General features: G+C 45.2%; 1 protein-coding gene across 3 annotated transcripts; it reads left to right on the forward strand.

Annotated features, from left to right (window-relative positions):
• The first annotated feature begins 1,691 nt into the window (after positions 1–1,691).
• On the forward strand, positions 1,692–20,714 carry LOC309381217 (zinc finger HIT domain-containing protein 1-like). 3 transcript variants are annotated; one of them, XM_081931958.1, is made up of 5 exons: positions 1,692–1,976; positions 5,619–5,789; positions 10,973–11,052; positions 15,518–15,690; positions 20,537–20,714. In XM_081931958.1, exons 1-5 carry the CDS (start codon positions 1,955–1,957, stop codon positions 20,556–20,558), a joined length of 468 nt encoding a protein of 155 aa, XP_081788084.1. In that variant the 5' UTR covers positions 1,692–1,954; the 3' UTR covers positions 20,559–20,714. The 3 variants fall into 3 exon arrangements, with proteins under 3 accessions (XP_081788084.1, XP_081788085.1, XP_081788086.1); XM_081931959.1 differs by having other exon boundaries at positions 15,521–15,690; XM_081931960.1 differs by lacking the exon at positions 15,518–15,690.
• The last annotated feature ends 3,251 nt before the right edge of the window (positions 20,715–23,965 follow it).

Here is a 23,965-nt window from a genome sequence, read left to right on the forward strand (position 1 = left end):
ATGGCCTGTCCCTGGTTGAAAATCTAAATATTTATCGTGATTTGGGAAGGAGATGAGATAAGGGTTTGCAGGAAAGTATTTGGTGATTGCTCTCCATGCAAAACAATTTGTCATTTTTACTGTAATTGGCTGAGTTGGTAAATTATTTACCGTAATTCTGTGGTCTTGGGAATTTGATCTAGAGGGGGAAAGGCAAGTTTTAAAGAAATGCAATAGAAACGGAAACCCCTGGTACTGTAGTCCGAGCAGAATGCAATGGAATGGAATAGAAAATAGAAAATAAAATAGAAAATAGGGAATGGGAAGGGACGGGACGGAATGGAACAGAACAGCAGGGTTGTAAGGGACCTTTGAGGTCTTCTAGTTCAACCCCCTGCTTAAGCAGGAAACCCTACCTACACCATTTCAGGCAAGTGGCTGTCCAATCTCTTAAAAACTGTCTTCAATTGAGGACCTGTATACTGCACGAGTCAAAAAGAGGGCTGCAAAAATATCTACAGACCCCTCACATCCTGGGCATAAATTGTTTCAACTTCTATCCTCCTGTTCTGCTCTGCTCTGCTCTACTCCCTATTGTATTCCATTCCATTTTATTCTATTCTATTCCCTTTCTTATTCTATTCTGTTCTGTTCTATTCTATTCCCGTTCTTCTTTTCTGTTCTGTTCTATTCTATTCCCCCTTTTCTTCTGCTCTATTCTATTCCAGTTCTTATTCTATATTATTCTATTCCCTTTCTTATTCTATTCCAGTTCTTATTCTATTTTATTCTATTCCCTTTCTTATTCTATTCTGTTCTATTCTATTCCCTTTCTTATTCTATTCTTTTCTATTCTATTCCCGTTCTTATTCTATTCTATTCCCGTTCTTATTCTATTCTATTCTTGGTCTTATTCTATTCTATTCCCATTCTTATTCTATTCTATTCCCGTTCTTATTCTATTCCCTTTCTTATTCTATTCTGTTCTATTCTATTCCCGTTCTTCTTCTATTCTGTTCTATTCTATTCTATTCTATTCCCGTTCTAATTCTATTCTATTCCTGTTCTTATTCTATTCTATTCCCATTCTTATTCTATTCTATTCCCATTCTTATTCTATTCTATTCTATTCCCTTTCTTATTCTATTCTATTCTATTCCCGTTCTTATTCTATTCTATTCTATTCCCGTTCTTATTCTATTCTATTCCCATTCTTATTCTATTCTATTCTATTCCCTTTCTTATTCTATTCTATTCTATTCTATTCCCGTTCTTATTCTATTCTATTCTATTCTATTCCCGTTCTTATTCTATTCTATCTATTCTATTCTATTCCTGTTCTTATTCTATTCTATTCCCATTCTTATTCTATTCTATTCCTGTTCTTATTCTATTCTATTCCCATTCTTATTCTATTCTATTCCCGTTCTTATTCTATTCTATTCCCGTTCTTATTCTATTCTATTCCCATTCTTTTTCTGCTCTATTCTATTCTATTCTATTCCCGTTCTTATTCTGTTCTGTTCTATTCCCGTTCTTATTCTGTTCTATTCTATTCTATTCCCGTTCTTATTCTATTCTAGTCTAGTCTATTCCACGCGGATTAGCTGTCATTTATTTCGAACTCGGCGGAGTGTAGGACCCGGGGGAGCCCAAACCCGCCTCTGCTTAAAACCAAACATTCTCAGCGAGGACAGACAACGTGACGCGTCTTAGTGGGCGTGTCCAGGCAAGCAGAGGCGGAAGTCCCTATGCCTCCAAGTAACATGGCGTAAATTTGCCGATCACAATTAGACCGGGAGGGCAGTGAATGCATACTTTGCCTTGAGAGCGCCCAAGCCTGATCAGGTTTCCTCAGTACCTCGAGCCACCTCTCTCTCTGCAAAGGTTTTCGCAGCTTGGAAAGCCGGAGTGGCGAGAAAGGAGGCGAATTGATCCCAGAAATATCAGGAAAAACTCCCACCTGGCTGGCAGAATGGTGGAAAAGAAAATTTCAGGTATTTTGGCTTGGGGTGGTGGGCAAAGGGTAGGGTGGCTTTTTTGCTGGTAGATGCAAAAGGTGACTGGGGCATTATTGTTGTTGTTTACTTTTTAGCAAGGGAAAATAAAACTATATAATCTTTGGTGCAGCACAGCAGCTTTATACCTGTAAGAGAAAGAAAATCACCTGTCCTGCCACAGGAGGGTGCGTTTGGACCACATATTCATAGATCAGGTTAATGTAAAGGAGCGTTCGTGAAATGAAAGGAGAATATTTGTAGCTTAGGGTTGAATGAAATGAGGAGTCTTTGGTGCTCTCTGAGCTTGGTGGTTTTTTATTTATTTGTTTATTTATTTGTCAAGCATGTATAAGAAGATGCACAGTATAGGTGGTACCTTGCTCAATAGTAGTAACTGTGAAAGGGATCTTGGAGTCCTAGTGGACAACCATTTAAATAGGAGCCAGCCATGTGCAGCAGCTGCCAAAAAAGCCAACACAGTTCTAGGCTGCATCAACAGAGGGATAGAATCAAGATCACGTGAAGTGTTAATACTACTTTATAATGCCTTGGTAAGGCCACACTTGGAATATGGCATTCAGTTTTGGTCGCCACGATGTAGAAAAGATGTGGAGACTCTAGAAAGAGTGCAGAGAAGAGCAACCAAGATGATTAGGGGAGACTAAAACATATGAAGAACGGTTGCAGGAACTGGGTATGTCTAGTTTAATGAAAAGAAGGACGAGGGGAGATATGATAGCAGTCTTCCAATATCTCAGGGGTTGCCACAAAGAAGAGGGAGTCAAACTATTCTCCAAGGCACCTGAGGGCAGAACAAAAAGCAATGGATGGAAACTAATCAAGGAGAGAAGCAACTTAGAACTGAGGAGACATTTCCTGACAGACAATTAATCAGTGGAACAGCTGGCCTCCAGAAGTTGTGAATGCCCCAACATTGGAAGTCTTTAAGATGATGTTGGATAACCATTTGTCTGGATCGGTATAGGGTTTCCTGCCTAGGCAGGGGGTTGGACTAGAAGACCTCCAAGGTCCCTTCCAACTCTGCTATTGTATTGTATTATAACAGATAATAAGTATAAACATGATTATGAATACAGGAAATAGATACAAATAAGGGGGGACAGTAGGACAGGGATGATAGGCACTCTGGTGGGCTTATACATGCCCCCTTTAAGGACCTCTTAGGAATGGGGTGAGGTCGACAGTAGACAGTCGAAGGTTAAAGTTATGGGGGTTTGGGGATGAAACCCCAGAGCCAGGTAGTGCATTCCAGGCGTTGACCACTCTGTGGCTGAAGTCGTATTTTCTGCAATCGAGTTTGGAGCGGTTTACCTTAAATGTGTGTCTGTTGTGTGCTCTTGTATTATTGCGGTTGAAGCTGAAGTAGTCATTGACAGGTAGGACTTTGTAGCAGGTAATTTTGTGTACTAGGTCCAACCGTACATAGTGCAGGTCTCGGTCCACGATGGCACCCAGGGCTCTCTCTGCAGGCACGTAAGCCGTTGCCCCAGCTGAGCACCACTGCGCATGCGCCTCCCGCCGGCCAGCAGATTTTCGGGTCTCTGTCTTGCATGCGTGGGGGGGTGGGGCATATGCGGGAGATGCATGTGCATACGTGGGGGGGGGGCACATGCTCAGGGGTCCCAGGAGGCTGCAAGGAGGCCTGCTAGGCTCAAACTGGGCCACGTGGCGGGGAGGACTGTGGCGTGCCCCCCCTCGCCCATTTTTGGTTCCAGGAGGCTGCAGGGAGGCCTGATAGGACCTAAATGGCCTGTGGGGGTGGCTGTAATGCGCCCCCTCCACCGCAGCCTGTTTTTGGTTCCAGGAGGCTGCAGGGAGGCCTGATAGGCCCAAAACGTGGTGCAGGGTGTCTCATGCGGGTGAGGGCGGGGGGAGACTTGTGCGTTCGTACACCGGGGCGGTGTGTGTCACGCATGCATTACATTATGGGTGTGAGCATGCGCACGTGCGCTGTTGAACACGCATGTGCTTTTGTCATGCAAAGGTTAGCCATCACTGTTCTAGGTTGTCCAAGCCCAAAATTTCAAGCCCGGTGGCGTAGGGTATTCTGTTGCGAGCAGAGGAGTGGAGGACTCTTCTCGTGAAATACCTCTGGACTCGCTCAATTGTATGAATGTCCGATATACAGGTTCCAGACAGACAAGCTGTATTCGAGGATTGGTCTGGCAAAGGTTTTGTATGCTCTAGTTAGCAATACGATATTACCCGGAGAAGAAGCTTCGAAAAATTAGGTTAACAACTCTTAATGCCTTTTTGGCGATGCTGTTACAGTGAGCTCCAGCACTTAATTCGTTTGATATGAGTCAGTGGTGGGTTTCAAATATTTTTAGGACCACTTCTGTAGGTGTGGCCTGCTTTGTGGGAGTGGCTTGCTGGCCATGTGACCGGGTGGGAGTGGCTTGCCAGCCATGTGACTGGGTGGGCGTGGACAACTTGTAAAATGTGGTGAAACTCACTTAACAACGCTCTTGCTTAGCAATCAAAATGTTGGCTCAGAAACTCTGGCATTTGAAGCATGCAAGTCTTAAAGCTGTCAAGTTACAAGACCCTTGCACCCCTAACCCTTTAGAAAAAAACCCCAGGGGTGTTCAAACTTGACAGCTTTAAGACTTGTGGACTTCAATCCAGAATTCCTCCTCCAGTTATGTTGGCTCAGGAACTCTGGCATTGAAGTGTGCAAGTCTTAAAGCTGTCAAGTTACAAGACCCTTGCACTCCTAACCCTTTAGAAAAAAAAATCCAGGGGTATTCAAACTTGACAGCTTTAAGACTTGAGGACTTCAACTCCCAGAATTCCTCCTCCAGTCATGTTGGCTCAGGAACTCTGGCATTGAAGTGTGCAAGTCTTAAAGCTGTCAAGTTACAAGACCCATGCACCCCTAACCCTTTAGAAACCCCCCCCAGGGGTGTTCAAACTTGACAGCTTTAAGACTTGTGGACTTCAACTCCCAGAATTCCTCCTCTCGCTCTTCATCTTGATGATGTGTGGACGGGCGGGGGGAGGGAGTTGGAACCGATTCTAAACGGCACTGTAGATTTGTGGAACCTCTTCTACAGAAGAGGTTAGAACTGGCAGGAACCCACCCCTGATATGAGTACTCCAAGGTCCTTGACAGAGTGAGGGTCGTCTACGAGGTCGTATCCACCTAGCTTGTATTTGGTGTTCTGATTTAGTTTTTTTTTACCAATGGGTAGGATCGAGCATTTGTTGGTTGAGATTTGGAGATTTGGACAACATATTCATATATTAGGTTTACGTAAGGGAGCATCATGGAATCAAAGGAGAATATTTGTAGTGCAGGGTTGAAATGAGGAGTCTGTGCTCTCTGAGCTTGGTGGGGGTTGTTTTTGTTAACAGCTGTTCCTGCAATAAGATGAGCCAGCTGGATTCTGGTTTAATTTGGATTTAATTCAAATTAAGACGTTTCACCTGGGACAGGTAGGTCCTCGTACTTACAGCGGCTCACTTAGTCACCAAAATTACAACTAAGGCACAGAAAAAAGGAATTGAGGAGCATTTTTCACGCTTAATGACCGTTGTAGCATCCCCCCCCCCCATCGTGGAATTTGACAGAATCAAGCTTGGCTTCAACCTCTCACCATCTTTATTCCTTTTCAGCAAGGTCTCAGGACCCTGGCCAGAGGCGTATTTTAGACCGGGCCACCCGCCAGCGCCGTCTCAACCGCCAGTTAGAGGCCCTGGAGAATGACAATTTCCAGGATGACCCACATGCCAATATGCCACAGCTGGTGAAGCGTTTGCCTCAGTTTGATGACGATGCCGAAACAGGTGAGATTTCCTGCTGAGCTTTCTTTGGATTTCACTTTCCCTTGATTTCAGTTTTCTTTGATTTCATTTTCACTCGAGTTAACTTTCCCTTGATTTCACTTTCTTTTGATTTCATTTTCCACGATTCCACTTTCCTTCAATTTCACTTGCTGTGATTTAATTCTCATATGATTTCACTTTCCCTTGATTTCACTTTCTCTCGATTTCAGTTTTCTTTGATTTCATTTTCACTTTCCCTTGATTTCACTCTTTTCTGAGTTTACTTTCCACGATTTCACTTTCCCTCAATTTTAGTTTTCTTTGATTTCATTTTCACTTAATTTAAACTTTCCCATGATTTCACTCTTGAGTTCACGTACCCCGATTTCACTTTCCTTCAATTTCTTTCACTGATTTAATTTTCTTATGATTTCACTTTCCCTTGATTTCAGTTTTCTTTGATTTCATTTTCACTCGAGTTAACTTTCCCTTGATTTCACTTTCGATTTCATTTTCCACGATTCCACTGTCTTTCAATTTCACTTTCAGTTTTCTTTGATTTCATTTTCACTCGAGTTAACTTTCCCTTGATTTCACTTTTGATTTCATTTTCCACGATTCCACTGTCTTTCAATTTCACTTTCTGTGATTTAATTCTCATATGATTTCACTTTCCCATGATTTCACTTTCTCTTGATTTGTTTTTTTTATTTCATTTTCACTTTCCCTTGATTTCACTCTCTTTTGAGTTTACTTTCCACGATTTCCCTTTCCCTCAATTTTAGTTTTCTTTGATTTCATTTTCACTTGATTTAAATTTACCCCTGATTTCACTCTTGAGTTCACGTACCCTGATTTCACTTTTCTTCAATTTCTTTCACTGATTTAATTCTCTTATGATTTCACTTTCCCTTGATTTCACTTTCCCTTGATTTCAGTTTTCTTTGATTTCATTTTCCCTTGATTTAAATTTTCCCTTGATTTCACTATTTTGAGTTCATGTTCCCCAATTTCACTTTCTCTGATTTAATTCTCATATTTTACTTTTCCTTGACATCATTTTCCCTTGATTTCATTTTCTCTTGATTTCATTTTTCCTTGATTTCAGTTTTCTTTGATTTCATTTTCACTCGAGTTAACTTTCCCTTGATTTCACTCTCTTTTGATTTCATTTTCCATGATTCCACTTTCCTTCAATTTCACTTGTTGTGATTTAATTCTCATATGATTTCACTTTCCCTTGATTTCACTTTCTCTCGATTTCAGTTTTCTTTGATTTCATTTTCACTTTCCCTTGATTTCACTCTTTTGAGTTTACTTTCCACGATTTCACTTTCCCTGAATTTTAGTTTTCTTTGATTTCATTTTCACTTGATTTAAATTTTCCCATGATTTCACTCTTGAGTTCACGTACCCCGATTTCACTTTCCTTCAATTTCTTTCACTGATTTAATTTTCTTATGATTTCACTTTCCCTTGATTTCAGTTTTCTTTGATTTCATTTTCACTCGAGTTAACTTTCCCTTGATTTCACTTTCTTTTGATTTCATTTTCCATGATTCCACTGTCTTTCAATTTCACTTTCTGTGATTTAATTCTCATATGATTTCACTTTCCCTTGATTTCACTTTCTCTTGATTTGTTTTCTTTGATTTCATTTTCACTTTCCCTTGATTTCACTCTCTTTTGAGTTTAATTTCCACGATTTCCCTTTCCCTCAATTTTAGTTTTCTTTGATTTCATTTTCACTTGATTTAAATTTTCCCCTGATTTCACTCGAGTTCACGTACCCTGATTTCACTTTTCTTCAATTTCTTTCACTGATTTAATTCTCTTATGATTTCACTTTCCCTTGATTTCACTTTCCCTTGATTTCAGTTTTCTTTGATTTCATTTTCCCTTGATTTCACTATTTTGAGTTCATGTTCCCCAATTTCACTTTCTCTGATTTAATTCTCATATTTTACTTTTCCTTGACACCATTTTCCCTTGATTTCATTTTCTCTTGAGTCCATTTTTCCTTTATTTCAGATTTCTTTGATTTCATTTTCACTCGATTTAACTTTCCCTTGATTACACTCTCCTTTGATTTCACTTTCCCTTGGCTTTCCCTTTCCATCAATTTCACTTTCCCTGATTTCATTCTCATGATTTCACTTTCCCTTGATTTCACATTGTTTTGATTTTCCCTTGATTTCCTTTTCCCCCCATTGATTTCACTCTCCCTTAGCTTTATTATTTGACTTCCTTTTCTTTCTTGGCCAATAGATGAGTTTGTCATCTATTCGTTGGCTTGGGTGAGCACCTGCATACATATAGATGTCTCTATGTGTCTGTAAATAAAATACACCAAAATGTACACAAACATTTGCATATGCATGCAAGTAGAGGTATGTCCTCAAGAGAGTCAAAAAAAAAACCAAGATGGTGGCTACAAACATGCCATTAATGTCCCGTCTCTTTTTACCTATTGATTTTTTTTGTCCCCTCTCTGAACATCCCTCGTTAGATAGGTTCCTTGTGTTCTGACCGAGGCTTCCCAAGAGCATGAAGCAATCTCCTTGTTCCAACAAAAAACCCTTTTATTAATTTACTGTGAAATCTGCTCATTCACATCCAGCAAAGTCTTTGAAGGGAGGAGTTACAGTCACAGACCTTCTCTGGCTTGGAGAGCTGACAGGCCGGTATCTGCAAAACTTAGCAAGGAGTCTCGGACAATCACGAACCAATGAAGCGAACGAATTGTCTCCTGCAAACTCCACTCCCCTTCCGCTCCCCTTTTTAATTTCCTCTGGGAGGGGCCATTCATCTTACTCCCAAGTTGGCCTTACTCCCAAGTTGACCCCTGTTCTTTAGCTGATCCCTTCGTGTGGCAACTCTGCGCATAAGCACACTGGGAAAAAGCTCCAGCTGTTCGTCTTCCTCACTGATATCTGACTCTGAAGGCAGCTGATAACCAGTATACAGCTCTGGCCCCCTCTCTGCCTCTGACACAGAACCCTCATCAGAGCCTTTCCCAGACTCCAGGACTGGACCATGTTCCTCCCCAACCCCCTCACTGTCCCTGAATCTGCTGCCAGCTCTACTGGCAGGCCACAACACCTTGGTTTGTATGTGACGAGAATAATAATAAATATTTAATAAATATTTATTTCTTAGCCGCACCCTCTCCCGAAGGACTCGGGGCGGCGTACAATGAAACATATGAAATAAATATGTGGACAAAACAAACATATAACAGAGACATATACCGAGACATACACAAGGAGGAGGTCGGCTGATGAATAAAAAACAATTAGAATACAGTGATTAAAAAACCCCTAAATAATTAAATATAATTAAAATACCCAATTAAAAACCCGTCAGGAGCGATATGGTTAGATCAAAGTTGAGCCAGGCCAGCTACTTGGAATAGGTGGGTCTTAAGCTTAATACGAAAGGAGCGGAGGTCAGAGGTATTCCTAATATCCGGAGGGAGGTCATTCCACAGGGCTGGGCCCGCCACAGAGAAGGCTCTACTCCTAGGCGCCGCCCCCCGACACTGTCTAGTGGACGGCACCTGGAGGAGGCCCTCTCTGTGCGAGCGGATTGATTGCAGGGATGTATGGGGCAGAATACGATCCCGCAAGTAACTAGGTCCTGAGCCATGGAGCGCTTTAAAGATTGTTATCAAAACCTTGAAACGCACCCGATAGACCACAGGAAGCCAGTGCAGCTCGCGCAGGAACGGTGTCACATGGGAGTACCTAGTACTCCCCATAATTACCCGCGCGGCTGCGTTCTGGACCAACTGTAGCCTCCGGGTGCATTTCAAGGGAAGCCCCATGTAGAGAGCGTTACAGTAGTCCAAGCGAGACGTCACCAGCGCATGAGTGACTGTGCGTAAGGCATCCCGGTCCAGTAGGGGGCGCAATTGGCGCACCAGGCGAACCTGGTGGAACGCCCCCCTTGCCACGGCTGTCACATGGTCATCCATGGACAGCCGGGCATCCAGGAGGATGCCCAAATTGCGCACCCGCTCCACGGGGGCAAGTTGAATGCCCCCAATGGCCAATGATGGAGTTAATTGGCTGAACCGGGGAGCTGGTACCCACAGCCACTCCGTCTTGGAGGGGTTGAGCTTGAGTCGGTTGTCATCCATCCAGATCCGTACGGCTTCCACACACCGGGACATCACTTCGATGGCCTCGTTGGGGTGGTTCAGGGTGGAAAAGTACAGCTGAGTATCATCAGCGTACAGGTGGTATCCCACCCCGAAACCACGGATGATCTCACCCAGCGGCTTCATATATGTGTTGAACAGGAGTGGCGAGAGGACCGACCCCTGTGGCACCCCACAAGTAAGGGGGCGTAGGGTCGACCTCTCTTCTCCTGCCAACACACGCTGCGTCCGGCCAGAAAGGTAGGAGCCTTGTATTTCACATGGATGTGTACATTGTCATTAGGGATTTTTCTGTGTGTGCTTTTGTAGTTCTCTAAGCATTGCCAGTTTGAGACATACAGATCTTTTTGTTGGGAGCAAAGAGCTAATCTTTGTTTGGACGCTGGACCTCAGCTTTATAGGGAAACTATTTTTCGCTTTCCCTATTTCTCTTTGGCAAATTTGAAATGTGTACTGGCCACCTCCACACCAGCACTGCCATTTTGTGACAGCTCCCCCAAAACTCAACCTTTGCCTAGGGCACCCCTATCCTAAATCAACAAAATCCCACCTTCATAATAATCTATATATATAAAAATGGCTCTGTTTGTGTATGTATAACTCTGGAGTGCCTCAAGCAATTTCAGCCAAATTTGGTACACAGATGACTTACTCTCTGGAAACAAATACTGTGGTTGTAAGACACACCTAACATCCCATGGAAGGGGGGGGGCTGTTAAGATGCAGCCTGTTGTGCCTTAAAATGGCTTCTACTGTACTGCCGTAACACGGCTTCTACTGTACAGCGCAGTGGAGTTCCCAGGGTAATGGCTTCACAGTACTCCACAAGGGGGCTTCCTCTGGTAAGGGAGAAAACATTAGAAATTAAGTTTGGTCCGGACATTTTTCTCCTATAAATAAATACCTGAGCAACGCCGGGTTATCAACGAGTCTTTCTTTATTGTTGTGTTCAATGCCAAAAAGTCTACTGAGGCTAAAAGGCATTTACCTTCATCTGTAATTTGTGTTTTTTCCCCCTTTCTTCTTTGTTTTTTGTATGCAGGGAAAAAGAAGAAAAAAACCCGGGGAGACCATTTCAAGCTACGGTTCCGTAAAAATTTCCAGGCATTGCTGGAAGAACAGGTCTGTCTCTCCTTTTCTCTTGGTCTTAACAAAAAAATTGGGGCATCTCCATTCTTCATTTTTCTCATTAATTATAACGATATAGATAGTCCTCGTTTAGTGATGATAGAAAGTTAAGTACTGTGTTTCCCCACAAATAAGGCATTTTATTTTGACCCTCAAAATAAGCGCTTGGCCTTATTTTCGGGGAGGTCTTATTATTTTTGAGGTGTAGGAGGTCCCTTAACCTCGGCCCGCGGATCCTCTGATCCAGAGAGGGCTGGAAGTTCTGTTTCTGGCACACTCTTGCCAGCCCTAACGTCACTGGCCCTGCCGTTATTTTTGTGGCCACCATTAAGAGGAGGGCGTGGTAGGTAGGATTTGCGGGAGCAGCTTCCGCGAGGACAGCAGAAGCAGGTGGGGCATTTTCCCCCCTCCCCCCAGGAAATGGTGGGGACCAGCTGAGCATGTGTTTAAATATTTCAGGGGAAGAGGGCTTATTTTAGCGCATGCGCTCAAAAGCCTGATTGGCCTTATTATCTGGGGAGATCTTATTTTTGGGGAGACAGGGTACATATGTGTTCCTTCAAGTCAGTTTAAAAAACAAGAACTGATGACTACCTGGACACGTGTGCAGTTTTTATGGCAAGATTTTTCAGAAGTGGTTTGCCCTTACCTCCTTTCTAGGGCTAAGAGAGAGTGACTGGCCCAAGTTCACCCAGCTGATTTGGAGTTCCTGCCAGTTCTAACCTCTTCTATAGAAGAGGTTCCACAAATCTACAGTGCCGTTTAGAACCAGTTCCAGCTCCCTCCCCCCGCCATCCGTACATCATCAAGATGAAGAGCGAGAGGAGGAATTCTGGGAGTTGAAGTCTGCAAGTCTTAAAGCTGTCAAGTTTGAACACCCCTGGGTTTTTTTTTCTAAAGGGTTTAGGGGTGCAAGGGTTTTGTAACTTGACAGCTTTAAGACTTGCACACTTCAATGCCAGAGTTCCTGAGCCAACATGACCGGAAGAGGAATTCTGGGAGTTGAAGTCCACAAGTCTTAAAGCTGTCAAGTTTGAACACCCCTGGGTTTTTTTTTCTAAAGGGTTAGGGGTACAAGGGTTTGTAACTTGACAGCTTTAAGACTTGCGTGCTTCAAATGCTAGAGTTTCTGAGCCAACATTTTGGTTGCTAAGCAAGAGCATTAAGTGAGTTTCACCACATTTTACAAGTTGACCATGCCCACCCAGTCACATGACTGCCAAGCCACTCCCACCCAGTCACATGGCTGGCAAGCCACTCCCACCCTGTCACATGGCCACTCCCACAAAGCAGGCCACACCTACAGAAGAGGTTCTAAAAAAAATTGAAACCCACCACTGTTGGAGGCTAAAACATATACAGGTTGCAGGAACTGGGTATGTCTAGTTTGATGAAAAGAAGGACTAGGGGAGACATGATAGCAGTCTTCCAATATCTCAGGGGCTGCCACAAAGAAGAGGCAGTCAAACTGTTCTCCAAAGCACCTGAGGGTAGGAAAAGAAGCAATGGGTGGAAACTAATCAAGGAAAGAAGCAACATAGGAGAAATGTCCTCATAGTTAGAAAGAAACCACAAAACAGTAAGGAAAGGAGGAGAACAGGGTCAACCCTGGGGAAAGTTACTAGAATAATAAAAGTAAATACCCTGAAGAAAAGATGCAATAAAGATACAAAAGGATACAATAACCACAAAAACAGGAAAAAGAAAAAGAAGAAATTAGGAGGAAGAGGGAGAAGAAGAAAAAGAAGTAAAAGTGGAAAGTGGAATTTTTGAGAACCCAAGAGAAAATGGTTAAAAGAGAAAGGGGGAAAGAGTTACATTAGTAGATCAAAGAGAATAGTAGTAAGATTGTTATTGTTATGTAATGAATTAAGAAATAAAGAATATTATTAGTATATTGTTAGTTGTAGAAAAATGGAAAGAAATGCCTCTCTATGTTTAAATTGAATTAGAAGATATATGTTGTTTATCGTAAAATATATACCGTATTTTTCAGGGTATAAGATGCCTCAAAAAGAGGCTGAAAATCTGAGTGCGTCTTATACCCCGAATAGAGCATTTTTTGCCTCCCGAAGCCCGACCCCTTCACCAAAATAGCCATGCATAACCTTATGGAGGCTTTCAGGGAGCTCCTGGGGGCTGGGGAGGGCAGAAATGAGCAAAGAGCGGGGCATTTTTGCCCCCCCCCAACCTACAGCAGCACTCTATAAGCCTCCATAAGGCTATGCATGCATTTTTTTTGGGACAAAAAACAGGACCATTTTTGCAAAAAATGGACCATTTTTTGCTCCTTCCCCCCAACCCCCCAGGAGCACTCTGCAAGCCCACCCCCCAAGGCTATGCATGCTTTTTTTGGGGGGGGAAACAGGGCTGTTTTCATGAAAAACGGGCCATTTTTGGGAGGTTTGCAAAGTGCAAAAACTTCCCCCCCCCTTTGGAAAGCTATTTAACTGATTGATGAGAATTACATTGATCAAGTGCTGTGCCAGCAGAAACACCTACCTATCTACTGTATTTATCTCTCTCTCTCTATTGCTCCCTCTCTATCCCTCTACCTACCTACCTACCTACACACTCACTCTCTCTCCCTACCTATCTACCGTGTTTCTCCGAAAATAAGACAGCGTCTTGTTTTCTTTTTACACACAAAATATGACTTGGGCCTTATTATGAGGGGAGGGCTTATTGTTTTGGGGTTGCCGGGCGGCTGCTCTCTCAAACCCCCTTTCCAGCCGGGCACAGTGCCATTCACTGACCTAGGGGTATCGCCAAGCCGCGTGAGCTCCTGTTCGCCGCTGCCCAGCTCCCGCGGTTTGGCACCTTCGAAATGGCAGTGAATGGCGCTCTGCACGGCTGGAGAGTGGGGTTGCACGAGCGGCTGTTCCGCTGTCACTCGCGCGCCTCCCAGCCTCACGATGCCCTGGCCCAGCTGCTGGCAGAGCGTACAACCATAGAGCGTACGGCCAGAGCGACCACTGCCGGAAGATTCAGTTTGGAAGCCGCAGAAAAAGCCATGCGGCGGCAGCGGAAATCCCCTGCCTCTGCGGAGAGAGTTGGGCCAGGGCATCGTGAGACTGGGAGGCGCGCGAGCGACAGCGGAACAGCCGCTCGTGCAACCCCCCTCTCCAGCCGTGCAGAGCGCCATTAACTGCCATTTCGAAGGCGCCAAGCCGCGGGAGCTGGGCGGTGGCGAACAGGCGCTCAGGCGGCTTGGCGATACCCCTAGGTCAGTGAATGGCGCTGGGCCCGGCTGGAAAGGTGGTTTGCCGTGTGGCTGCTCGTGAGCATGGTCGCTTCATGGTTGCTGTGTTGCGCTGCTGCGACAGCGCAACACAGCCATTCGCCCATGAGGTTGTGCGGGTTTGGGAACCCGCTCGCAAGAGAGCCGCCGCCTGGCAACCCCCCTCTTCAGCTGGGCACAGAGCTGCTCACCAACCTAGCGGTATCCCGAAGGCACCAAGCAACGCAATCACCTTTGCCTGTCCCCTGGTTCCCGCAGATTGGCACCTTTGGGATACCGCTAGGTTGGTGAGCGGCGCTCTGTCTGGCCAGAGGTGGAGGGGTTGTCCAGGGGGCTTATTGGCGGGGAAGGGCTTATATTTTTGCCCAGCAGAAAAATGTGGCATGGTCTTATTATCAGGACATGTCATAATTTTGGGGAAACATGGTACTGTATTTCTCTCTTTCTCTCTTTCTCTCTTTCTATTTCTCTCTCTCTCTCTCTCTCTCTCTCTCTCTCTCTCTCTCTCTCTCCCTCCCTTTTTCTACCTACCTAACTAACTACTCTCTCTCCCTCCCTCCCTCCCTACTGTATTTCTTTCTCTCCCTCTCTATCCCTCTATCTGCCTACCTACTTTTTTAAAAATTTGCCTGTTCAGAACCTTTGCGTGTCTTATACTCCGGTGCGTCTTATCCTCCGGTGCGTCTTATACTCTGAAAAATACGGTAAATGGAGAAAATAAAAATTGACAGTTTGGTGTGACTTTGAAAGGGGCAATTGAAGGTATTTTTTATGTATTAAGAAAAATAAGTACAAAGATGAAAATAACAGAAGGTAACAATCTGGCTGGAAGTGAAAACCAAACTATGATATAAAACGGACGACGTAAACGAGAGGTGGTAAAAGAAAAGACTCGGACAACACTTTGTTCCTATAATATGTAACATTTGTATTTAAAAAATTAAAAAAAAACCTTGCATTAAAAAAAAGAAAAGAAATTTCCTCGTAGTTAAAACCATGAATCAGTGGAACGACTTGCCTCCAGAAGTTGTGAATGCTCCAACACTGGAAGATTTTAAGAGACTGTACAGAAGTGGTATAGGATCTCCTGCTTGAGCAGGGAGTTAGACTGGAAGACCTCCAAGGTCCCTTCCAACTCTTTTATTCTGTTGGAGCGTCCTCTATCCGTGGTAGGTAACATCGCATCCAACGAGTTTCTTTTCTCTGTTCGACTTCCAGCAGAACCTCAACAACAGCGAAGGCCCCACCTACCTAACGGCCTGCGCTCCCCCTGCCAATTTGCCGCAACGTCATTTCTGCACGGTGTGCGGCTTCCCGTCAAATTACACGTGTGTTTCTTGCGGCGCCCGCTACTGCTGCGTCAAATGTTTGGGAACACATCACGAAACCCGGTACGTGCGTCCTAGCCCTCACCTTGTCATTGGGTGCGGTTAGGCATTGTTTTCTAGGCCACGGGTGTCAAACTGGATTTCCCCCGACGGCTGGATCAGCATTGTAGTTCTCTTCGGGAGGGGGGGGGGAGAGGAGGAAAAGAGATGGGACAAGATGCCTCCTGCAGCACTTTGCCAGCCAAAAGAGGACATGGGGGAGGGCATGTGGACCGTTTTTGGCCCCCGATGCCCTCCTGAAACACTTTGGCCAGCAAAGTGTTGCAAGAGGCTGCCCAGGCCAAAAATGGGCCGTGCCGGGGCGAGGGAGGGTGTGCCCCATTTTGGCTGCCAGAGGCACCAGGGGCTGGTCCTTTGCTATTTCCAGGCCGGCCCCGGGGGCCAGATTTAAGCACCCTGTGGGCTGGATGCGGCCTGTGGGCCTTGAATTTCACACCCACGTTCTAGGCAAACAGTCAGGATCTATTAATGAAAAGGGTTGATTCCTATCAGCCATAATTGCTGAGCTCCACACAATTTGGGGACCTGCCAGCCATCGCACGGACAAATATTTGACCTGTGGCGTACTGTGATGGTTTTATTTTCTATTTATTTCGAGGCCCGGAAAAGTTGATTTTTCAAAAACGCCTGAATCTTAACAAAAGAAAACAAAGAGACAGTTTCACAAATAGACGAAGCAAACATAAGACTTTTTATTGAATTCGACAAAGAGGGTGGGGGAACCGGCTATTGTGTACAGGTAAGTCCTCGACGTACGACCGCAATTGACCCCGAAATTTCTGCTGCTAAGCGAGACGTGTGTTAAGTGCGTTTTGCCCGATTTGACGGCTTTTCTTGCCACGTTTGTTAAGCGAGGCACTGCCGCTGTTCAGGTCGGGACGCCGTTGTTAAGTGAAGCTGGCTTCCTATTGACTTTGCTTGTCAGGAGTCGGAAAAAGTGAGCCCACGACCTCGCGAAACTGCGACCGTCATAAATATGAGTCAGTCGCCAAGCATCTGAATTTTGACCGTGTGACCATGGGATTGCTGCAACGGTTATAAGTGTGAAAAATGGTCATAAGTCACTTTTTGTAGTGCCTTAACTTTGAATGGTCACCAAATCAACTGCTGTGAGTTGAGGGCATGAGCCCATCCGCAGATACGCCAACCCTGCGAAGTTTTAAGCAAAATACTGTGAAAAATGCACTGCTTACGGATAGGTTTAGCCTCAAAACGTTTGTATGTTTTCATGTTTACGTTTGGCTTAGCCATTAGTAATCCATGGATTGTTTCTTTTTTGTGGCATTTTGGTTTTAAAAAATCTGAGCATCAGTTTAACTACAGGTGGGCTTATATATGAGCGGAGCTGGTGGTAGACTCAGAAAGTGAGAGGTTTGGGGAGGAACATGGGCCAGTCCTGGAGTCTGGGAACAGCTGGAGCCTGTTCCTGATGTGCGCATGCGCAGAGCTGCCAGGAGATGGGAACAGCTAAGGAACAAGGGCCAACTTGGGAGTAAAGGCACAGGCGATGGTGAATGACCCCTCCCGTAGGGAATAAAAGAGGAGCGAAAGGGGAGTGGAGTTTGCAGGAGACAATTAGTTCATTTAATTAGTGTGAAGATCTGTTTGTGACTCTCAAGAAACTCCTTGCCAAGTATTTTCTTCTGCAGTGTGGCATTTGGAAGAGATCGGCCTGGCAGCTCTCCAAGCCTGATAAGGTCTGTGGTTGTCAATTCACCCTTGAAAGACTGTTTGATGGGACTCTACTGGATATGAATGAGAGGAATTCACATTAGCTTCATAAAAAGGGGTTTTGTCGGGACAAGGAATCAGTTTTGGGATTTTGTGAAGCCTGGGTCAGAACATATACATGGAATATATACTTAAATAAAAAATATTATAAAGAGGTATTATATAGAGAGGTAGTCCTTTACTTGCAAGAGTTCATTTAGCGACTATTCAAAGTTACAATGGCACTGAAAAAAAGTGATTGATGACTGTTTCTTTCACTTATGACCATTGCAACATTCCCCAAAATTCAGACGCTTGGCAACTGTCTCACAGTTACGACGGTTGCTGTGTCCTGGGGTCATGCGATCCCTTTTGGTGACCACCTGACAAGCAAAGTCAATGGGCAGAGTCACATTAACAACTGTGTAACTAATTTGACAACTGCAGTGATCCACATAACAGCCGTGGCAAGAAAAGTCATAAAATGGGGCAAAACTCACTTAACAAATGTCTCACTTAGCAACATAAATTTTGGGGTCAATTGGGGTCGTTAAGTGGAGGACCACCTGTGTTTCTGGATAGGCCCAGACACAGGCAAGCCAAATGCAGTTTTAAGTGTATATTTAGCACCTAAAATTCGTATCTTATTTGCAAGTAAAATAATGGAAATGTCTTGTAAACGGCATAGCTGCTAGAACTGACTTGAAATGTGTATTTAGGCTTGACTTTTGTGAGGTAGTGTGAAATGGACAAAGCAGTTGATAGGAAGATTGTGGAGTGGTGCAGTGGAGCTCTTGCCTCACAATCAGGGGGCTGTGAGTTCAATCCTAGGTAGGATATTTCTCTCTCTGGGCACACTGAGAATATATCTGCTGAACAAAACTCCACATTGGAGACAGGAAGGGCATCCGGCCAGTAAAGACTCTGCTAGCTCCATTCAGTTGCCCAGTCCACCCTGCAGCAAGGGATTATGGGGTCATTAAAAGATGATGAATTGATAGGAAGATATTGCTCCGTGATATGCTTCTTTCAATCCAGATTAAATCTGTTGTCAACATTCATAGTTAATTATTCTCCTGAAAGATCGAAAAGCAAGAATGCTGCAAACATACATTTAAAAACATTTCCAAAGCATGTCACGGGGAAGGCCTGGCACAGAAAGCGGACCAAGATGGGGTTTCTTAAATCTTGGTTTAGGAATAAACCACAATTCCAGGGAAAGTCCAAAACAAAAGCGATTTGCGAATCAATTCAATTCCAACCTCTGATACTTTCTCATTTTCCTGGTTCACACCCAGGATTAGGAAATGGGGAATAATCCTCTGTCATTTCCTTTTGCTTTTTGCAACCCAAGGAAAAATAATATTGCCTGAACTTCCTTCCATAGTGGGACACCGGTGTTCTGTTAAGATGCAGCCTGTTGTGCCTTAAAATGGCTTCTACTGTACTGCCGTAAAATGGCAGTACTTCTACTGTACAGCGCAGTGGAGTTGCCATGGTAACAGCTTCACAGTACTCCACAAGGCGGCTCCCTCTGGTGAAGGGAAAAATCCAACATTAGAAATGTCCAGACCAAATGTAACTCCACTGGGCTGTACAGTAGAAGTACTGCCATTTTACAGCAGTACAGTAGAAGCCATTTTAAGGCACAACAGGCTGCATCTTAACAGAACATACATCCAGAGGAGTGTTAAGGGTGTCTTAGCCCCCACAATATTTGTTTCCAGCAGTGACGTGCGGTGAGGTTTATGACTGGTGAGGCACTGACACAGTGCTGGATTTCAAATATTTTTAGACTTGTGGACTTCAACTCCCAGAATTCCACAGCCAGGCATGCTCAGTTCCGATTTAAAGCGACAACATTTGGTTTTCTCCTTTGCTCCTTCTTTCTTTTTCTTCTCCCTTCCCCTCCTTCCTCCCTCTCTCCCTTCCTCCCCCTCTCTCAAACACAGCACACACACACCCAGAAGTTGGATTGGACTATCTCTCCTACCCCCTTCCCTCTCTCACTCACTCTCAAACAAACCCACACACACACAAAAGTTGGATTGGATATCTTTTCCAGTGGCTTGAAAGCAGTTCCTCTGCCATCCCCCCCATTCCCCTGCTGCCTTCCCCAAACACCTCCACCATTGCAAATGCAGCCTGCTGTCTGGGTGGGAAATGCCTGGAACACAATAAAGCCCACCCACTCACCTCCTGCTGGCAGGCTGGGGTGAGAGGAGAGGCAGAGAAGCCGGAGGGGAGCCAATCCGAGCCTTCCAAAAGAAAGAGGCTTGGGGAAAGTGTGTGTACTACAGCATGGCTCTTTGCCTGGCTTCCTGCTTCCTCCTGTGGTCTCCTCAGTGCTCGCTTGTGCTCTCCCTCTCCAAGTGTAGTTTGATTGCAGGCGGAGCCACGTTGCCTTTTCAAACTTGTAATCAGTGAAGCTGGGCTAGATTTTTATATAGTTTTATCCAGCTGTGTGTGTGAGAGAGAGAAATGAATGGGGGCCTGGAGAGGAAGTCACTACACTTGGGGAGGGAGAGCACCAGTGAGGAGACCACAGGAGGAGGCAGGAAGCCAGGAAAAGAGCCATGCTGTAGTACGCATGCAGTTCTCCTGCCTCATAGTAGAGGGTGCTTTTTAAGAGGCTTTTTTTAAGTTAAGCAGAGTCATCCACGGTGAGGCAGTAACTAGCTCAGCCTGACCTCAGCTCTCCCCTTTTTCCTTTTACATTTTTTTTTCTTTTCATGATGAGAGTGGTGAGGCTGTGCCTCACTTGCCTCACCTGACTGTACGTCACTGGTTTCCAGAGTGTAAGTCAGTTTGGTTGAAATTGCTCAAGGCGTTCCAGAATTATGCTGGAACATACACACACATACACACAGCCATTTTTATATATAGAAGATTTAGCGTAGCGAAGTACAGAGGATTTAAAATTTGAAAGCTGGCTGCTTTGAGCATTTGGAATGTGAAATGTTTATACAACTTTGAAAAAGTGTCTGCTTTGTGTTCAGGAACAGGCCTTCCGAATGACAGCTGTTTTGTAAAGAACACCAATCCTGCTGTGTGGAAAGGTGGACTGACTGACTGACTGACTGACAGGCAGCCTAATCTTTTAAGCGCCCTACTCAAACTCTGTTCTCTCTTCTTTCAGGTGCTTGAAGTGGACAGTTTGAGTTACGCCATGAAGATTTCTAAGAATTATTATCTTACAAAGAGGTCCATTCAAACAACCAGCTTGTCTCCCTCATGGGACAAATCTCCCTGCCGCGAAGAGGTGTCAACTGGACTGTAATTTGCGTTTGAGTAATAAAATGTTTTTGTGTTTTGTAGTCGGTGGCCTGCGTTCTTCCTTTCTAATCATACCGAGCTATTTTTTCCGTAGCTTGGCTACCTTTTTTATCTTTCCTTTTTCTGTGGGAAGCCTCCTTAAAGTCTCTACGCCAGGGGTGTCAAACTCAAGGCCCGGGGGTGGGATCCGACCCGCGGGGTGCTTAGATGTGGCCCGCAGGGCCTCCCTGGAAACAATGAAGGACCGGCCCGCAGTGCCTCTGCCAATGAAAACAGAGCTCGGGAGGGCTCCGTGTGGCCCTCTGGAGTTCCGTTTTCGCTGGCAGAATATTGCAGGAGGCCATTGCAGCTGAAAATGGAACTCGCGAGGACTGTGGGCGGCACTTCCAAGCTCTATTTTCGCTGGCAGAGGGTTGCAGGAAGCCGTTCGCAGACGAAACGGAGCCCGTTTTCGCTGACCATGTGCTCAGGCCACCACAGGCGCCCCCAACACGGATGACGTCGAGGTGACATACCCACCCTGGTCACACACACACACACACACCAGCCCTGATGCATCCCTCAGTGAAATTGTGTTTGACACCCCTGCCCTACGCCAAAGGCTTGTTTTTTTAAAAAAAAATGAAGGGGAAAATCGTGCAACCTACATTCCTTGTCACTGCGTTAATTGTTTGCTAGCTGAACTGAAGAGTTACTGCGCAGGTCATAAGCTCTTATCAGCAATGATTTACTGCGCATGCTTCTTAACATGTTTCATACACATTCCAGAGACTTTTTTACTTTTTGATCTTCTGTTCATCTGCCAAGAAGGTGGACGATAATTGCTCTTGCCAAAATGTAACAATTAGATAGATTTGTTTATTTTCTTATTTTCATATTAAAAGTTTTGTTTTCATTAGAACATGTTCTCGGGTTTTTATTTTCCGCTTTTTCTGAAGATATGCTGTTTGGAAAGCCATCGATTCTAGACCTCGTTAGCTCAGGGTGACATTTCCCCTGACATTCCTCAAATGACAAATGGAGTATTAGCCTGCACGTAAGGGCAGATTCTTTTGTGTGTGCAAAGTAAAACGTCGTTACTACCACAGGAATGCTTCAAATCAATGGAGAAAATCTAAAGAAGGTGGACATTTTTTGATATCTGGAACCCCATTTCCAAGGCAATGGTGACAATAATAACTTAGAGGCAACGGAGCTAGCAACAGATTCGGAGAATGAGGAGGTTGGGGAGGAACATGGGCCAGTCCTGGAGTCTTGGGAAGGCTCTGATGAGGGCTCTGTGTCGGAGGCAGAGAGGAGGCCACAGCCGTATGCCAGTTATAAGCTGCCTTCGGAGTCAGACATCAGTGAGGCAGAGGAACAGCTGGAGCCTGTTCCCAGTGTGTGCATGCACAGAGTTGCCAGACGAAGGGAACAGCTAAAGAACAGAGGTCGACTTGGGAGTAAGGCCACAGGTGGACAGTGAATGGCCCCTCCCATAGGGAATAAAAGAGGAGCGAAAGGGGAGTGGAGTTTGCAGGAGACAATTAATTCATTCCTGCATTCCTGCCAAGTATTGGGGCGTCTGAAAGATATCGGCCTGGCAGCTCTCCAAGCCTGATAAAGGTCGGTAATTGTGAACTATCTTGAAAGACTGCAGGAGTGGAGAGACTTTGCTGGATTGGAATTCATTGTCAATTAAATAAAAGGGGTTTATCAGGAGGAGAACTCTGCTTCGTGCTGCTGGGGAAGCTTAGGTCAGAACACACATGGATGCTGAATGGCCTCTCCCTGGCTGGGGAATAAATAGCGGGAAAGAGGAGTGGTAGGTCCGGAGGCTTTCCTGAAGCCTTGGGAGGGTGAAAAATGGCCCAATGGGCAAACCGGGAGTTTCTTCCCAAACTTCCGTTTGTGGCATTGGGCCATTTTTCACCCCCTCCCCAAGCTCTGGAGGTTTTCCTGAAGCCTGGGGAGGGCGAATATCCCACCCCTGTGTGTGAGTCGTTTGTGCATGCCCAGGTGGATGTAGACAAAGTTTTGGCGCACCTTTAGAAAAAGGTTAGCCATCACTGCTATAGTGATCCTTGAGCAGGGGGTTGGATTAGATGACCTTACAGCTCTATGAATGGGACCTTGGAATCCTAGTGGACAATCACTAAAACATGAGTAAGCCGTGTGTGACGGCAGCTGAAAAAGCTAATACAATCCTGGGTTGTATAAACAGAAGCATAGCATCAAGACAGTGACGTGCGGTGAGGTTTATGGCTGCTGAGGCACTGACCCAGTGGTGGGTTTCAAATTTTTTTAGACTTGTGGACTTCAACTCCCAGAATTCCACAGCCAGGCATGCTCAGTTCCGATTTAAAGCGACAGCATTTGTTTTCCTCCTTTGGGAAAGAAGTTTCCTTCTTTCTTTTTCTTCTCCCTTCCCCTCCTTCCTCCCTCTCTCCCTCCCTCCCCCCTCTCTCAAACACACACACACACAGAGAAGTTGGATTGGACTATCTCTCCTGCCCCCTTCCCTCTTTCATTCTCTCTCAAACAAACACACACACACACAAGTTGGATTGGAGGTAGAGCACCAGCGAGAAGACCACAGGAGGAGGCAGGAAGCCAGTCAAAGAGCCATACTGGTCTGGAGCACACACACTTTCCCCCAGCCCCGGAAGGATCCAGCCCAGCTTCACTGATTACAGGTTTGAAAAGGCAACGTGGCTCTGCCTGCAATCAAACTACACAAGCCAGGGTCCTTCCCTCCAGCCTTTGCCCAAAGCCCCGCACCGGGAGGATGAAGTTTGAATTCCTCCCCCTCCCTCTGACCCACACGTACCTTTTCCAGCTGTTTCAGAAAGGATTTCAACTCTGCTCTTGCCTCGGGTCCTCTGAAGAAGCCCCGCCCAAACGAGCACCCTCTACTATGAGGCAGGAGAACTGCGTGCCTCACCTACGTCAGGAATTTTTAGGCTTTTAACCCTTGCTTAACTCTGCTCGGGCGATCATAAAACACCTAAAGTCAGACTAGATGAGGCACGCAGTTCTCCTGCCTCATAGTAGAGGGCGCTTTTTTTAGAGGCTTTTTTTAACAGTTAAGCAGAGTCACCCACGGTGAGGCAGCAACTAGCTCAGCCTGACCTCAGCTCTCGCCTTTTTCCTTTTACATTTTTTTTCTTTTCATGATGACAGTGGTGAGGCTGTGCCTCACGTGCCTCACCTGACTGCACGTCGCTGCATCAAGATCACGTGAAGTATTAGTACCACTTTATAAAGCCTTAGTAAGGCCACATCTGGAATACTTGCATCCAGTTTTGGTCAC

The sequence above is a fragment of the Natrix helvetica genome (genome assembly GCF_964273705.1).
Source record: "Natrix helvetica genome assembly, chromosome: Z".
NCBI classification, from domain to species: Eukaryota; Metazoa; Chordata; class Lepidosauria; order Squamata; family Natricidae; genus Natrix; species Natrix helvetica.